This window comes from Berghia stephanieae, chromosome 4 (assembly GCF_034508935.2).
Source record: "Berghia stephanieae isolate SIO BIC M18660-M18661 chromosome 4, UCSD_Bste_1.3, whole genome shotgun sequence".
Taxonomy (NCBI): Eukaryota; Metazoa; Mollusca; class Gastropoda; order Nudibranchia; family Aeolidiidae; genus Berghia; species Berghia stephanieae.
Window position 1 is genome coordinate 5,448,387 of NC_088363.1, and position 18,815 is coordinate 5,467,201.

At 35.1% G+C, this 18,815-nt stretch overlaps 1 protein-coding gene and 1 long non-coding RNA gene across 5 annotated transcripts in view; one reads left to right on the plus strand and one right to left on the minus strand.

Annotated features, from left to right (window-relative positions):
• LOC144969937 (ribose-phosphate pyrophosphokinase 1) overlaps nucleotides 1-18,815 on the minus strand; it is an 81,346-nt gene that overhangs the window by 24,571 nt on the left and 37,960 nt on the right. The window contains exons 1-3 of one of the 4 annotated variants that reach the window (XM_078909023.1): nucleotides 3,858-4,035; nucleotides 2,931-3,050; nucleotides 1,699-1,823 (exon numbers count right to left, since the gene is read on the minus strand). The exons of the other annotated variants lie outside the window; for them this stretch is intronic. Of the exons in view, the coding sequence (XP_078765149.1) occupies nucleotides 1,699-1,823; nucleotides 2,931-3,050; nucleotides 3,858-3,968 (356 nt within the window). The 5' untranslated portion in view covers nucleotides 3,969-4,035. Of the gene's footprint in view, nucleotides 1-1,698; nucleotides 1,824-2,930; nucleotides 3,051-3,857; nucleotides 4,036-18,815 lie in introns of those variants that run through there. 4 annotated transcript variants of the gene reach the window in all.
• On the plus strand, nucleotides 6,662-15,195 carry LOC144969940 (uncharacterized). Its single transcript, XR_013644889.1, has 2 exons — nucleotides 6,662-7,112; nucleotides 10,653-15,195. It is a non-coding gene; the product is annotated as an uncharacterized LOC144969940 (long non-coding RNA).

An 18,815-nucleotide genomic window follows, 5' to 3' on the forward strand; every position in this document is an offset into this window, starting at 1 on the left:
AGTTGAGTCCTTGGAAAAAGCTCTTTACTCACATTCTCTCACCGAGTACATGGTCGTTAACAGCGTTGTCTCTGTCCAAAAAAAATTGTAATATCGCCTAATAGGCTTCATGTCACGTCCTACATGTTAAGTGTTGCTGTTGGACCCCTTGTAAAGCAATTTGAGCACGTTTAGTGGATAATGCGCTATATAGTAGTAGTAGTAGGAGTAGTAGTAGTAGTAGTAGTAGTAGTAGTAGTAGTAGTAGTAGTAGTAGTAGTAGTAGTAGTAGTAGTAGTAGTAGTAGTAGTAGTAGTAGTAGTAGTAGTAGTAGTAGTAGTAGTAGGAGTAATAGTTGTGGTATTGACATCTCCAGAGATTAAGTCACAGCAGATGTAAAAAACAAAGAGAGAGAGAGAGAGAAAGAGAAAGAGAGAGAGAGAGAGAGAGAGAGAGAGAGAGAGAGAGAGAGAGAGAGAGAGAGAGAGAGAGAGAGAGAGAGAGAGAGAGAGAGAGAGAGAGAGAGAGAGAGAGAGAGAGAGAGGGGGGGGGGGTTGTGTGCCCGGAGAGTGGGAGAGAGGCTGTCCATGTTGGTGTTAGTGATGGTCTAATCTTGAGGTGACTTGACATGGGGTCAGAGCACCCCAAGGAATTTATCAGAGGAGTCTCCCAACACAGTGGGGAGGCAAAATGACCACAAAAGGATATTACAATGGTCAGACTGTATGTCTTGACAGGTGCCTAGGATTCTCAAAATGGCAGCCCCTGGAACAAAACCTGTCATGTCAATGTCATATTTTTTGCATTCGTAATTTTATTGAACCTTCAATTTACAACTTTTTTTACGACCGTGGATGCAAATTTACGAGCATTTATTACCTTCATGACCAAGAGGTCAAATTTACGACTTTTTTACGATCTTGCTGGACACCACCATGATACATTAAATACAGTCAGAAAAATAAATAAATTTTAAAAATTGAGCTTTTATATAGCACAATATCCACTAAACGTGCTCAAAGCACTTTACAAGGAATCCTTGACCAACAGCAACATTTAACATGTAGGACGAGACATGACGATTGTTAGGTGGATGTTACAATTTTTTCAGACAGACAACGCAGTTAATGGCCAGGTACTCGTTTTACCATACGGTGAGAAAATATGAGTAAAGAGCCTTTTCCAAGGACTCAACTATGCGCAGAGCGAGGCTCGAACCCAGGACCTTCTGATCCAAAAGTAAGAGTCATACCACTAGACCACCTAGCCGCACAAATATAACTAGACATCAGTGTCTGTCAAAAAGCTGTGAAAAAAATATTTGCCTTGACAGTTTGTAAAACTAGCAAAGTTTTATTTTTTTTTAATACACTATATTTTTTTTCACAAGATCAAAAAAAAAAAAATAAAATTCAAAGTAAAAAAAAAAACCCAACAAAAACGCTGAAACACGCAAACAAAAAGCATATTTTTACTGTTAAATCTTTACACATGTCACATATTAAATAATAGAACTGTCGGTATTTGATTTTTGTAAAAAAAAAAAACAACAAAGAACGATCAATAATTTTTTTTACGATGACTACTATGTTACTATTGCGCATCTTGTGTGAGTGTGTCTATGTCAATATTGTATTGTTATAAATGTGTAGCCAAATGATAAATTGCCACTTTTTTGAGGACAATAAAGATATATTATTATTATTATTATTATTATACCTTTTGGCTCCACCTGCATCGGGCGACACAATCGTGCAATTTCTCCAGTCTTGAATGTTTTCTTTGATCCACTTCAAGACAGCTGGCTCTGCATACAAGTTGTCGACTGGGATATCAAAGAATCCCTGGATTGAGGTGAAATGAAAACAATGGAATAAATGATGAGAAAATAAATGACAAAACTTAATAATAATAATAATAATAATAATAATAATAATAATAATAATAATAATAATAATAATAATAATAATAATAATAATAATAATAATAATAATAATAAATCTTCATTGTTCAAAGGTTTATTTTTAGGCAATTGTCAATATAATTCATACATGAATATAGATAGAATTTACAATTAACCAAAACAGATAACACTAATAATAGAGCAAAGCAAACAAAAAAAAAAAAAAAAGGAAGAAAATAAAATAAATAAATTCATACATTAATTAATTTTTAAAAACACTCACTTGACTAAGTGGCCAACATATATAACTATAACACAAGCATTTCATATTTCAAGAAAAATCAAATCAAATGATTATACTAGACAATAAATCATCAATTAAAAACAATATACTAAAATTCTCTCTATTCATCCACAAGAGAGCAATTTGTCCTTTTATGGTCTATTCCAAGGGAAGACTGGAATAACCTAGGCACCGACACAGTGCGGCACCACAAAGTTAGCTAGGGTGAGGTGACCTCCTCAAGGCCACACTTCGTAGTTACAAAGCAAAGACTATAACTTTAATGTTGTGCCACACAGCTCCCCAATACGACAAGCCACTGACAGTTAATAACAATCTGTACATGTATGGCTATGGGGGGTGGGGGAAATCCTGTGAAAATGATAAATATAAATTTTTAAAATCCTAAAATTTATAATTTTCACCCTTGTTATTTAGAAATTCTCGCTTTAAAATGCGATATCATTGAAGGCTAAAACATCTAAATTGTTTTGTTTTTAAAAAATCTATAATTTAACTTTAAATTCAGAACGGCTTTGGTGAAAAACCCCCCTGAATCTTGTCAAATTTGATTTCCCCCAAAATCTGTCAAACAGACTCAACCTCCATTATTAGTGGCCGATCTGGACATTTACATATCTCATCGTTGACCGTAGACTCTAAAATAAATAATCAAACAGCCTTCTCCCGAGGAGAGTGCAAATTGGAATGCACATTGTAATAATACAATCAACCATGGCAGTTTGTAATTTACTGGTAACAAACCTGTATTTGTGAAGCATGTAAGTCCATGGTGATGATGTGATCGGCCCCGGCAACTGAGAGCATGTTGGCCACAAGTTTGGCAGAAATTGGAGCTCGACTCTGAGAATTTAGAGAAGAACACTTTGTTTTTTAAAAAAAAAAAAAAGATTAAAAACAAATTATAATTTAGAAACTAAACCATTTTTGTACAGTTCTTCACACAGTCAAAGAACTACACTAGAAATGATTTTGCAAAGAGTCATAAAAAATTGTGAAAATCGTCACCAGTCTTGATGACATAATTTGAGATATGCAAGACTGCCTGAATCCCTAAGAAATATAATCAATTGAGTATCATGATCTTCCTCTTTAGGTCTGTCAAAGAACTTTGAGAGAATCCCAAACAAAAAGGAGAATAAAATCTACCTACAGCAATTTGTCCAAAATTTCAGAATTAGGTCCACCGACTTTTTATACGACCATCGATCAAAACTGAGACTAAATTCTGACTTCCCTGGATGTGATGTTGAGGTTGATTCTCAATTCATGACTTTGTATTATTGTGATGTATGAGTTTGACACTCACCTTCAGACCAGTAGGTGCCTGGTTCGAGTTCCAATTTTAGCAGCACAAAGTCGATTCCTTGGAAAGCTAACATTAAAATGAGTACCTTTCCAGTAACAGCATTGGCTCAGTCAAGAAAAAAATTATAATATAGCTGTCCCGTCTTTTACACGTTGTATGTTGCTATTGGCTTGGGACCCTTATTACAGCACTTTGACTTTGGGCACATTTGGCGGATATTGTTCTGTACTATAATATTAATATCTATATATAATTTATAAAAGTCTGGGGTTTTATTTGTTTTTAAATACAGTACAGAGTAAAAATCTAAAACTAATGAACTGGAGTCATTGCTGGCTAGTTGATAGTATAAAGATACACACCTTGTCTTTTTTGTCCTGTCTGGCATAAGGAAAGCAAGGTATCACAGCTGTGACGCGGCTGGCAGATGCAATTTTACATGCGTTTATCATAATAAGTAACTCCATCAACATATCATTGACCTCCTTGCAACCACTCTGGACAATGAAGACATCTTCCCCTCTGACAGACTCTCCAATTTCAACTCTGGATTAGAAATTTTAAAATATTGAAACATTGAAACAATGCACAGTGTGTTTATTAAATTTTTTTTTAAATTTTAATGTCGCATTGCCATTTGGATGTAGAGGATTGTGGTTGTGAGCAGTAGACAGTTGGAAAGACCAACCACTTCGTTTGATTTTTTTACTGAGAAACTTAAACATCTTCTTCTTCCATTAGGCCAAAGCTTCAGGCTGAAGCTGAATATTGTATGGCCGTCTTTTCAGTAACATGGGTTTTAGAGTTAGAGGGAAGCAGGGAGCGGTTTTTGGAAATCATCAGTCGAAAAGGGCTTGTTTACAAGTGGTTGGTGTAGTGTATTAGACTACGCTGTGATTATCCCCAGACACCTGTCTGGGGATAATAAAAATTCGTTATCCCCAGACGGGGATAACGAATTTTCATTATCCCCAGACGCATATTTGAAACTCCGCTCTTTTAAACAATTATCCACATTCCAGAATATGGAATGTTTCCAGATGCATATAGAAATAAGGAAAGTTAATAAAATATCTATAAAAACATAAAATTAACCAACATTAAAATCAGTTGTTACTACATATACACAATATGCGTCGACTTCAAAGTGGGTGTCATGACCGAATGGTTTAGTCGTCTGCCCTGGAAGTTTGACCATAATCGACGTTGTGGGTTCGAATCCTGGTAACGTCACTTTTATTTTTTTATCTTTTTTTTTTTTTAATTCCGTCTTCTTTTTACAGAACCTTGAAAGGGATAAATGTCCCATCCATCCTCCCCCCACCTCTTTTTTTTTTTTTTATTAAACTCTCTCTCTTGTTTTTTTTTTTTTCTAGTTTCTAGTAAATATATTCGTCCCCACTCCGATCTCAAATAATAATTAAAAAGCAAACAAACAGAAATATTCAGAGAGCGACCAAATGGTCAGATAGAGGAGAAAAAAAAAAACAATAATTGTTTTAAAAATAAAAACAATTTAAGAAATTCATGCTCAGAAACTGAACATTTACATAAAGGTTTAGCAAACAAAAAACTCTAAGGTTTAGGTCAAAATATAAAAAAAAAAGAAAAAGAGAGATTTCCCTCAGAGCAGGGAATAGTGTTAATAATAATAATAATAATAATAATAATAATAATAATAATAATAATAATAATAATAATGATAATAACAATAATAATAATAATAATAATGATAATAATAATAAATAATAATAATAATAATAATATAATAATAATAATAATAATAATAATATAATAATAATAATAATAATAATAATAATAATAATAATAATAATAATAATAATAATAATAATAATAATAATAATAATAATAATAATAATAATAAAAATAAAAATAATAGTAATAGTATGATAATAAGAGTATTAATAATAAAAATAATAATTATTATTGATAATAATATAATAATGATTATGATGGTAATAGTAATAATAATAATAACAAATATTACAATTATTATTATTATTATTAGTATTATTATTGTTATTTTATAAAAGCGTTAAACCGTTTGTGCCTATGCGTGTATGTGTGTGTGTGTGTATCATCTACATGGAAAACGGGATTACTTTCCATGATCGAAAGTATCTTGAGCTTTAAACGAGCTTTTGTATAGCGCGATATCCACTAAATGTGCTCAAAGCGCTTTACAAGGGTTCCCTGACCAACAGTAACTTGTAACATGTAGTAGAACGAGACATGAAACCTTTTAGGCGATTTTTAAAAAATTTTCCGACATAGACATAGACAACGCTGTTAACAGCCAGGTACTCATTTTACACCTGAGTATGGTGAGAGATTGTGAGTAAAGAGCCTTTTCCAAGGACTCAACTATGCGCCAAGAGAGGCTCGAACCCAGGACTTTCTGATCCAAAAGAAAGTGTCATACCACTAGACCACATAGCCCTAGTTCAATTTGCGGCGCTGTACTGTGACTGACGCCTGGGTTATACCAGTCATCCCTCGGAATAGACCCTAGAGAAAAATTTCCCCTATGGGATGAATAAAGGGAATTTTATTTTTATTTATTTATTTAACATATAGGACGAGACTTGACAATTATTTTCCAACATAGTCAATGTTGTTAACAGCCAGGTACCCATTTTACACCGAGTACGGTGAGAGAATGTGATTAAAGAGCCTTTTTCAAGGATTCCACTATGCGCTGCTCAGAGCGGAACTCGAACCCAAGACCTTCCAAATCACGGGCGATTCATACCACTAGACCACATAACCTCCATATAAATAAAGGCTCTGGTTGTAAAAGAAATGTTTCGATTTTTTTTTAACCTTCTTCAATAGGGTTCAACAGTTGTGACGTCACTTCCCTCGTAATGGCAACTTAGTAACTGGTTCTCTAAACTATTGGAACAATAGCGGATGCCCTTATGAAATACTTCTCAGACGAGCATAAAAGTGTATCCAGAAGAGAAAAACATAAATCTGATCATGCATTGACTTTTATACGTTCTGATCACATGACATGTGAAAAAGTTCTAGCCAGCATGAAGAATAAAAAGTACAGATTTTCTTTGTTTAGAACCAAACTGCTCATTGCTGGGTGGACGTGACATCAGACTATTCTTATCTTATCTTACTAAAGGCTTAATAGGAATTATCCTTTAAATGCCTTATACAATAGTTTATAATTACAGAATCTCATATAGCTTGTATTGTATCATTTACAGACAGTTTTACACAACTTTGAATGTCAGGAAAAATGTATCAATCGAAAAATACAATCATAGAATACTGGTAATTAAAAACTGGTCAAGATCGAATGAATCATAAATGTACAAAGTTCCTAGTTCAATGAAATATTAATGACAAAAATAATCATGAAATCAACAACGATAATAATCATACATTAGTCTCTGATAAATTATGATTTTACATTGTTTCGATGTCATGCATTTTACTGGTCTATTGAATCCTATTGCCCTATGTCTACAGGTACCAGCTCAGTCCGTCACACAGACTACGGCAGCTATTTCACCCAAGCTGTGACCTTCATTTTCTCCGAATATGCCTACAGCTGTGAACTTCTTGATCTCCATAGAAAGGTTTGGGATTATTTTTTAATGGAATTCATGACTAATATAAAGTAGTTTTAATGGAATTCATGACTAATATAAAGTAGTTTTAATGGAATTCATAACTAATATAAAGTAGTTTTAATGGAATTCATGACTAATATAAAGTAGTTTTAATGGAATTCATGACTAATATAAAGTAGTTTTAATGGAATTCATGACTAATATAAAGTAGTTTTAATGGAATTCATGACTAATATAAAGTAGTTTTAATGGAATTCATGACTAATATAAAGTAGTTTTAATGGAATTCATGACTAATATAAAGCAGTTTTAATGGAATTCATAACTAATATAAAGCAGTTTTAATGGAATTCATGACTATTATAAAGTAGTTTTAATGGAATTCATGACTAATATAAAGTAGTTTTAATGGAATTCATGACTAATATAAAGTAGTTTTAATGGAATTCATGACTAATATAAAGTAGTTTTAATGGAATTCATGACTAATATAAAGTAGTTTTAATGGAATTCATGACTAATATAAAGTAGTTTTAATGGAATTCATGACTAATATAAAGTAGTTTTAATGGAATTCATGACTAATATAAAGTAGTTTTAATGGAATTCATGACTAATATAAAGTAGTTTTAATGGAATTCATGACTAATATAAAGTAGTTTTAATGGAATTCATGACTAATGGTAGTCCTTAAGAGTCATACGGCCCATGGAGCCGGAGTTTATCCCGGTTTTTTATAGTGTGAAACTGACAATAGCAATTGCTTGCTATCCTTTGGATAGGATGCTAGTCTCGCAAAGTGCTTTCCACCAAATCTAACATACTCAGCTACCCAGTCACTGCTGGGTGGACGGACAAGGGAGGTCAGAAAAAAATATCGACTACTCCCGGATCGATCTCAGTCCCTTTGTGTGTGAAGTGAATGCTCTACCAACTGAGCTATCAGACCCCCATGACTAATTTTATTAATCACAATAAAAGTGCCTTCTACTTGGTATTTCCAGGACGTTTGTTGCTTTTTCTCAGTTTCTCAATAAGCTATAAGTGCAGAGCTGCCAACTTGAAATGTCAACAATTCGTAGTTTCCAAGGGAAGATAAGAAAAATTGACTTTAAACAGCTTAAGAAATAAATAATTTACCCTCAGCATGATCCGAAAATACTCCAAAGTCCTGAATATCGGTTCTAAGGAGCCAACCTTTCCTTTTCAAGAAGATTTATTACTGGGTGGGGTTCCTGACCTCCCATAGAGGGCAGGGAGGTACTTACTGTGTCTTCTATCCCCCTATATCTGTTTTCCAACTTGCTTTCTGTCTTTGTCTTGGAATGAGATTACTTGGTTTTGTCCTGGCGCTGGCCAGATACCCTGGCTGAGAGGGAAACAGTCAAATATATAGTTAGAATTTTGGGGGAAGATATTTTTTTCCTTGTAAATCATCTCTCTGTTATGCACTGTATTATTTTTGTTTACATGTTATATATGATTTGTAATTATTTGAGTGTATTCCTCTTGGCGGAGACCTGTGCTCGTGTCTGGATGAGACTTTAGGTGATCTCAAACTAAGTACTTCGACAGTGTGCTTTTGGAATCTACATCTGTTTCCTATTTGAACCAATTCCCCTTTGTCTTACCTTTTCTCAAGTGCTTTAATTGTCATTCTAGAACTTTTTACTATCCCATTTTCTTCCTGATATGACCTTAATGTGTTGCAAGCGCCGTAAAACCCTTAAAAACAAACAAAACAAGATTTATTGAGTCAAATAGGAGAATGCAGTTCTGTAGCTGGAGCCAGAAATTCGTATTTCTACGAATTTTTTGTAATACTTGGCAGGTCTGTAAGTGCCAAAGTACAATGAGTCAATGAAATTTAGTTAACAACCAATCAGATTTCATAAAATTGTCAACAGTCTTTTGCTTTTATGTTCAAGATGTATGGCGGAGAGAGAAGAAAAAAAGAGGGGAAAATGTCATTCTATTTACTACTTGACTTGACTTATGCCTCTTGGCTTCTGGCGGACCATAGGGCCTCAACAGCACTCTTCCATCTTCTTCTGTCCTTGGCACAGACCTTTGCCTCACTCCAGGTAAGATTGGAGACGATCAAATCTTGGTGACGGCTTCTCCTCCACGTCTGTTTTGGACGACCCCGTTTCCTCTTGCCCTGTGGGTTCCATTCGAGAGCCTGCTTGGTTATATTGCAGGGCTCTTTCTGCAGGGTATGGCCAATCCATCTCCACTTTCTGCGTCTGACCTTACTACTTACTACTACTCAATCCTCTTCGGGCCTTGAGGCACATAGGGCATCCACCAGACATCTCCATTTTTTGCGATCGGCTGCTTTTGCGGGGGCTGTATTCCAGGACAGGCCTGCTTCCTTTAATTCTTTCTCCATGGTCCTTTGCCAGGTTTCTTTGGGTCTTCCCCGCTTTCTCTTCCCATCTGCTGTCCAGTACAGGGCTGTCTTGGGAAGTGACCCTTTTTCCATTCTGGCCACATGACCCAGCCAACGCCATCTTCTTCTTTTTATTTGGCTTTCAATGCTAGTGCAGTCAGCTTTCTTTAATAGATCCACTGTTTTTTTTTTTTTTTTTTAATTTATTAATTTTTCATTGAACTAAATTTTACGGCTAAAAGGAAAAACAATACCCCCCCCCCCCCACCCCCTAAAACTTTTTTTTTAAAATTGAGCTTTTATCAAGTGCAATATCCACAAAACGTGCTCAAACCGCTTAATAAGGGGTCCCTAGTCAGCAGTAACATTCAATATGCAGGGGAAGGCATGACGTCCTTGAGGCAATATTACAATTTTTTTTTGGGGGGGGGGGGGGGGGGCAAAGACATGTTTAATGGCCAGGTACTCATTTTATCCCTGAGAGAGGGAGTACGTGGGAAGGAAAGTATTGGACTTACAATTAGCGGGAAAGAGGAAAATGGGACGCCCAAAGACTAGATGGTTGGATAAGGTAAAGGACGATATGAAAGAACTGGGCCTGGATGAAGATGATGCTCTGAACCGAGATGCATGGAGATGTGGCATTCATTATGGCAGCCCTGCAAAATGTGGGGTAAGCTGAAAGAAGAAGAAGGAAGAAGTGTTGAAATATTATTGAATTTCGAAAATAAAACAGACTGACTGACAGAAACTAGATTTGAACTGCTGGTGGTTTGAGTTTGAGGGTAACCTGGTAGGTTACTTCTTTTTTGTGGCTATGTGGTCTAGTGGTATAACACTCGCTTTCGGATGATCCTGGGTTCGAGCCTCACTCTGCGCATAGTTGAGTTGTTGGAAAAGGCTCTTTACTCACATTCTCTCACCATACTCGGGTGTAAAATGAGTACCTGACCATTAACAGCATTGTCTTTGTCCGAAAAAAATGTAATATCGCCTGACAGGCGTTATGTCCCGTCCTACATGTTAAATGTTGCTGTTGACCAGGGACCCCTTGTGAAGCACTTTGAGCACGTTTAGTGGATATTGCTCTATATAAAAGCTAAATTTTAAAAAATTTTTTAAAGCTCAATAATTGTGTTGTCTTCTTATTACAGGTGAATGCCTTGTTATCCACTGCCGAAATAATCAGGGGACAGCCGCAAATGGTCAGTGAAGTACTATACGTCCCTGGGAAAAAGATGTATTTCTTCCCTGGCTGCTATGATGAAAAATGACATATTACACCCTTCTCCGACGAAAAACGACGTACAGTGGAACCTCCCGATAACGACATGCCACGGGACCGAGTTTTTATGTCGTTATCCGGAGGTGTCGTTATTTAGAGGTTTCCAAGATGGCGGACAAAGTGGGCGTGGTAAGGCCCGCGGGACCAGTTTTTATTAACATTGACAAAACAAACAAAACATTGTAGTGTATTCCTCTTAGAGGCTTCTTGTGCGTGTGTCTGGATGAGACTTTTAGGTGATCTGAACTGAATACACTGATAGTGTGCTCCTGGAATCTACATCTGTTCCCTATTTAAACCATTCCCCTTTGTCTTACTTTTTCTTATGTCATTTCAATTGTAAATCTAGAATGTTTTTTACTATCCAATTTTCTTCCCTTTTACTGGCGCTGATATGACATAGATGTGTCACAGGCGCTGTAAAACACTTTAAAACAAACAAAATTCCTCCCCTTCCTCCCACAAAAACACTACTACACTACTACTACTACTACTACTACTACTACTACTACTACTACTACTACTACTACTACTACTACTACTACTACTACTACTACTTCTATCACCACATAATATCACATTTTCCAAGATTTTGTGTTTACTTGCTTACACTTACATTTATACCTTGTTAATGCATATCAGCCAAGATTCGTCAAAACAAAAAAAAAGCTGTGTTCTCATGGTTGGTATTGGTTCAAGCAGGAATCGTTTTTATAAACTTTTGAGTACTCATACTCGGTATTTTTAGTATCAGATATCTACGAAAACTGCCGAAAATCGCCAAAATGATGTCGTTATTCGGAGGTTTTATCAAAAAGTGCGTCGTTATTTGGAGGTTATTTTTACTGATCTGATATAGAAAAAAAATCGGGACCACGGGTCAATGTCGGTATCAGGAGGTTGTCGTTATTCGGAGGTGTCGTAATCGGGAGGTTCCACTGTATTACGCCCTAAGATTAGTTTGAATTTAAAATACTAACGAAAGAGCGAAAATGGAGAGGCTTCGTATGGGAACAAAACAGACAATGGACGTTTCAGGTACAAACCCTTCGTCAGCACAACAGTACACAAATAAACGTGGAAAACAAATAAAATATAATGAAAAAAAAAAGGGGGGGGGGTGATCAAATTGATAAGAAAAGGTCAGCATCAGGGAACAGAACCTTCCAGAAAATAATGGAAGATAAAAGACATAGTAGTAGTGGTAGTTGATTTTTGATTGTAAACAAGGTTGACCTGACCCATTATTAATGGAAACGTTGCTGCTCAAAGCTCGAAGAAATAAATAACAATGTGAAATTGAATGTAAGCTTCAATTTAAAAAAACAAAACAAAAAAACAAACCCAAAAAAAACTTGAGCTTTTTTTATCCACTAAACGTGCTCAAAGTGCTTTACAAGGGGTCCCTGGCCAACAGCTACACATAACATGTAGGACGAGACATGACGCCTGTTAGGCGATATTACAAATTTTTGGGACAGAGACAATGCTGTTAACGGCCAGGTACTCATTTTACACCTGAGTACGGTGAGAGAATGTAAAGAGACTTCTCCAAGGACTCATCTATGCGCCGAGCGAGGCTCGAACCCAGGACCTTCCGATCCGAAAGCGAGTGTCATACCACTAGACCACATAGCCGCACGATTTGATATTTAATATACGAAAACATAATATTGATGTTTCGGGTTTCCCCTTTATCAACAAAGCAAGATGAATGCAACACATGGCAGTCATGTGACTCTAACTTTATCTGATTCGTCTGTCGTGTTTCTTTCATTCACATGTTTTGTTGATAAAGTGGAAAAAACCCGAAAAGTCCATATTATCTGTTTTCGTATATCAAATTGAAGCTTACATTCAATTTCACATTGTTTGTTATGTATTCCATTATCAATGGTAACACACTTTGAACAGAAAATTTGGGGCCGACTTTAAGCAGAATCTGACTTTAACTCACTCAATCCTAGAAATTTTTGCTACTTTTCAAAATTGAAAAAAAAAATGTATTAAAAATGAATCTTGTGTGCATAGTTTTATTCGACTATCATTAGCATGAAAAAACTACAAACATTAGCTTTGATACTACGCATCAAATTTTCCAAAACGGAAATAAAGATATTATTATTATTATTATTATTATTATTATTATTATTATTATTATTATTATTATTATTATTATTATTATTATTATTATTATTAATGTATATATTTTCTCACCTCATTTTTTTACGGCTTTCACCTGTTTGGATCCAAACTTTTGATCTGATATCATCACTTCCATACCTGCCTATTATTAGGGAACGTCCGTAATTGTTACGGAAGTGTAAGTGTAAGGACAATTACGGACTTACGGAAATAGAAGAAATATTACTGATACAAATGGTTGCAACGTTAAATTAAAAAATAATTTTTTTTTTTTCATTATTTACTGCATGCTACAATAAAAAATATCAATGCCTCATTGGCTGGCGATGAGTGACGTCATCGACTCGACACGGAAACTTTACCCTCATCAGTAGACACAGTGCAGTGTCGAAAGTAGGTCATCAGTAAGCATATTATTCTCGCGGGGGTCATTGGCAATAGTAAGCCTATATGGTAAGTTTATTTTACATATATAAAAGTGTGTATCTATCATTATTTTTGTTTTCTTTAGTATTACTGAAATTTGACCATTAATTACTGATGAATTTTGTATTTCTTAATTAATTTGAAATTTTCAAGTAGGCAGGTATGCACTTCTCTTGTTGTTTCTGTCTTCTTTGTTGATTCTCAGAAATGTTGGTGTGATCAGGTTATTACGAGTTATGGGTGGGTGGGGTTCCTGACCTCCCATAGTGGGCCGGGAGGTACTTGCTATGTCTTCTATCCCCCTGTACTAGTTTTCCAATTGCTTTCTGTCTTTGTCTTGAAATGAGATTACTTAGTTTTATCCTGACCCTGGCTGGAGTCCTTAGCTGGGAGGGAAACAGTCAAATTTATAGTTATAGTTTTGGGAGATTATGTTTTTTCCTTGTAAATCATATCTCTGTTATGTACTGTTATTTATTTTTATTCTTAACATAAGATTTGTAAACATTTGAGTGTATTCCTCTGAGTTGGGACTTGTGCTGTTGTCTGGGTGAGACTTTTAGGTGATCTCAAACTAAGTACACTGATAGTATGCTCTTGGAATCTACATCAGTTCCCTACTTGAATCATTCCCCTTGTCTTCCTTTTTTCTTTGTACATCTATAATGCTTTTGTTATCCAATTTTCTTCCTTTTACTGGTGCTGATATAACCTAAATGTGTTGCAAGTGCTGTAAAAACCTTTAAAACCAAAACAAAGACTAAGCAATGTTTTTAAAAAATTCACAATCGTGTCTTGGAATGTATGTATGCTAATTGGCATATTTCAGAATGCTCAAAGTCTCTATTGTTTCTATGTTATATGTTTGTGTTGAGAATATTGGCCATTAAGCTTAATTGCTGGCCAACTAACTTCGCGGAGGTTGTGTGTGTTGGACCCACGATCTCAAGTAGTCCATGAGAGAGAGCTCTACTGATGACCTGAGTTAGAGGCGATTTTTTTTTGGGATCGTGGATAGCTCATATGGTAGAGTCACACTCTCACTGGTCAGGCGGAGTTTGGTCGTACCAATAAGGTCACGGGTTCAAACCCCATCACTACCGCGAAAATTTAAAAAAATTCTTTATTGTCTTTTGGCACTTTCATACTCACTTCATCTCTTGTTGTTACCAACATAAGTGCCTGCTCCACTCACTTTTCTGAATTAAAAACTCACCCCAAATACCGGAGCATACTCAATGTCTCAATTGTTTCTATGTTATATGTTTGTGTTGAGAATATTGGCTATTAAGCTTAATTGCTGGCCAACTAACTTCGCAGAGGTTGTGTGTGTTGGACCCGCGATCTCAAGTAGTCGGTGAGAGAGAGAGCTCTAATAATGACCTGAGTTAGAGGCGATCTTTTTTTGGGATTGCGGATAGCTCATACGGTAGAGTCACACTCTCACCGGCCAGGCAGAATTGTTGTACCAGTAAGGTCGCGGGTTCAAACCCCCATCACCGCCGCGTAATTTTTAAATTCTCTCTCGTCTTCTGACACTTTCCTACTCACTTCATCTCTTGTTACCTTCATATGTCAGAATATGTAGCCCTCCATGTATGTGGATATGTTTTATGAAGGAGGCTGGTTAAAGTTTCTTGATATGTGAGGAATTAAAGTCTTATACAGTGATCATTTTAACGTTACTTTTCTGCCTCCTTGGTTTGTTTTTATAAATAACTATGTGAAATTGAATGTAACTACTACTACTACTACTACTTCTACTACTACCCCTCATACTTCTACTATTACTACTACTACTACTTTTACTACTTCTTTTACTACTACTACCACTATTACTACTACTAGTACAACTATTACTACTACTAATACTACTTCTACTACTATTACTACTACTACTACTACTACTACTACTACTACTACTACTACTACTACTACTACTACTACTACTACTACCACTACTACTACTACCACTACTGCTACTACTACTACAAAAAGTACTACTGTTGCTGCTACTACCACTAATGCTTATACTTATACCTACATCCCTTTCATATTTATTTCCTATTCCATAGTATTTATTTTCCAACAATAGTCTACACGTTTTTATATTTCACTTTCTATACTGCACCACACGTTTCCTCCCCGCCTCCCCTTGTTTGACTTAATTAATTGGATTCAGTAGTCGGATGTCACGCCGCCCTGCAACGGCGGCCATCTTGGTTCTAAACAAAGAAAATCATTACTTTTTATTCTTCGTGCTGGCTAGAACTTTTCATATGCCTTGTGATCAGAATGTGTAAAAGTCAAAACGTGATCAAATTTATGTTTCCCCCCCCCCCCCCCCCCCCCCTCTGGATACGCTTTTATGCTCGCCGGAGAATTATTTCATACGGGCGTCCGCCATTGTTCCGATAGTTTAGAGCCAGTGTTACTAAGTTACCATGCGTCATTAGGAAGGAAGTGACGTTACGACTATTGAAGAGTATTGCACAACTTTTATATATATATCTATTGTTCTATTTTAATTCGTGCTTCCTGACAAAGAAGCATACTATTTCCTGCTCTGTCAAGGTTTTTGTTTATTCATCTTAAGAACATTCACATTATTCCATTCGTCTATAGTGTTCCATTCATCCTGTTTTGTTGATAAAGGGAAAACCTGAAACATGCACATTATCTGTTTTCGTTATTAAATTGAAGCTTACATTCTGGTGTGGTTGCTGACCTCCAATAGTGGGCGAGGAGGTACTTGCTGTCTCTTCTATCCCCCTGTATCTGTTTTCCAATTGCTTTCTGTCTTTGTCTTGGAACGAGATTACTTAGCTGTCCCCGCAGTATTTCGCGGCCGCAAATTTCACCCTTGACCGCAAAAAGCTGCAAATTTTTATTTGGCAGCAAAAAGCCGCAAATTTCGCCGTTTTTAGGCTAAATTGACGATTTTTTGTTTAAAAAAAAAACAAAAGCTATGAAAAATTGTGAAAAGATGGCGACTTTCAATGCTGGCATCCAAAATTGGCACTAAATAACGGACAAACATGTCTAGGCCTAGCCTCCCACCTCTATGGCCTAGCCTAGCAAAATTGTCACATATATGTGATGATAAGTCTAGACCTAGATCCAGGCAAGATTTTTATCAATGAAATATTTTAAGTATTCATATGATTTTGTCTTTTTTATATAGTAAAAGGTTAATATTTATAATATAAGATAATAATTTTAAATATACTTTACATTTATATCCTTTTATGCTGCAAACACTTTTGTTTCTTATAACATGATTTCTCTGAATCATTACCTACTTATTAAGTAAGTAATAAATTATTATTTATTATGATTGTCTATAACTACTACAGAAAATAGAATTATCTAGTTTCAAGAATCTACAATCGAGTCAATTAATGCTAACTAACTGACAAACGATTTGATATTTCACTAGGAAATTCCTATTTTTATTTTATTGCATTCAAAAATTTTACTTTTCAAAGTTTAATTCTTTTCCTAAGAAATTTATCACATTTATCATTTATGTAAACAAAATGTGTTCTATTAAAATATTTTTCATAAAATGCAATTTCATTTTTAGCCACAAGTTGCACTTAGTTTTCATGATATGATTATGATTTTGCATGATTTTTTCCATGTTTTTCATTCAAAAACCCTGGGTGGGGATCCTGACCTCCCATAGTGGGCAGGGAGGTACATACTGTGTCTTCTATCCCCTTATATCTATTTTCCAACATGCTTTCTGTCTTTGTCTTGGAATGAGATTACTTGGCCCTGTTCGGAGTCCTGGCTGGGAGGGAAACAGTCAAATGCATAGTTATTGTTTTGGGAGATGATATTTTTTTCCTTGTAAATCATCTCTCTGTTATGTATTATTATATTTATTTTTAATGTATAATGTAAGCATTTGAGTGTATTCCTCTTGTTGGATTTTGTGCTTGGGTCCGGATGAGACTTATAGGTGATCTCAAACTAAGTACATTGGTGGTATGCTCTTGGATTCTACATCTGATCCCTATTTGTTTCTAGTTCCCCTTTTGTCTTACTTTTTCTTGGGTGCTTTAACTGTAATTCCAGAACTTTTTACTGTCCCATTTTCTTCCTTTTTACTGGCGCTGATATAACCTAAATGTGTTGCAAGCGCCGTAAAACCCTTAAAAACAAAACAAAAACAAACATTCAAAAACCCATTTGGCCTATATTGAAATATAAAGCAATAATAATAATGCTCAAAATTGGATAGTAAGTAGAGAATACAAATTTAATGTGCCCCCATTGGAAAATAGATTTTGTTTCTCTTTCCTTGTGAATAGTTATTTTTTTCCTCTCCTTAATTAGTTTTTGAAATTTTGAATTTTTTTATGCCATTGTTCACTTCGATTTCCCAAATTTTAAGAAGCTAAATAGTTTATAAAATATTTTGATTACTTCCTTTTTTTTACTTACTTACTTACGATGGCTATTATTATTATTATTATTATTATTATTATTATTATTATTATTATTATTATTATTATTATTATATTATTATTTCAAACCATTCAAAATGTAAATAAATATTCTACAAAATGCCCTATTTGTGTCAATTTTTTACCATACATGTTGTTTTAATTGTTTGATTTTTGTAAAACTAGCGGCAAATTCTTGACAAATTTTGCTATTTTGATGGCAAATTTTACCATTTTTTATGGCAAATTTTGGCTTTTGAAATGGCAAAAAACCGCGGGGACAGACTTAGTTTTTCGCTGGCCAGAGTCATTGGCTGGGAGGGAGACAGTCAAATGTAAAGTTATAGATTTGGGAGATTATATTTTTTTTACTTGTAAATCATCTCTCTGTTATGTACTGTTATTTTATTTATTTTTAACATATGATTTGTAAACATTTGAGTGTATTCCTCTTAGTGGGATATTGTGCTAGTGTCTGGATGAGAGTCTTAGGTGATCTCAAACTAAGTACACTGATGATACTGATAGTGTTCTGTTGGAATCTACATCTCTTCCCTATTTGAACCATTTCCCCCTGTCTTACTTTTTCCTTAAGTCCTTTTAATCGCACATCTAGAATGTTTTGACTATCCAATCTTCTTCCTTTTTACTCACGCTGATATGACCTAAACGTGTTTCTGCGGGTGGTTGGATGGGAGCATCACCCTTGAATCATATACCTATGATGTTCGCATGGGTGTACGATCCGATAGTGATGTCGTTTCTTCTTCTCTTTACTAGCCTATCCTGCTTCTTTGGGTTGTGATTGTATTTTGACAGGGGATATTTTTTTTCTGTAAATCTTCTGCCTGTTTGTTCTTGGTTATTTATAATTTAGCTTATATCTTTAGGTTATGATTTTGATTTACATTTGTACTATTTTTGTTAGATTGCTTGTTTTTTTGTTTCAGCGGTCTCTCATATAACCTCAATTGTGTTGGAAGAGACCTAAAGCAACAAACAAACAA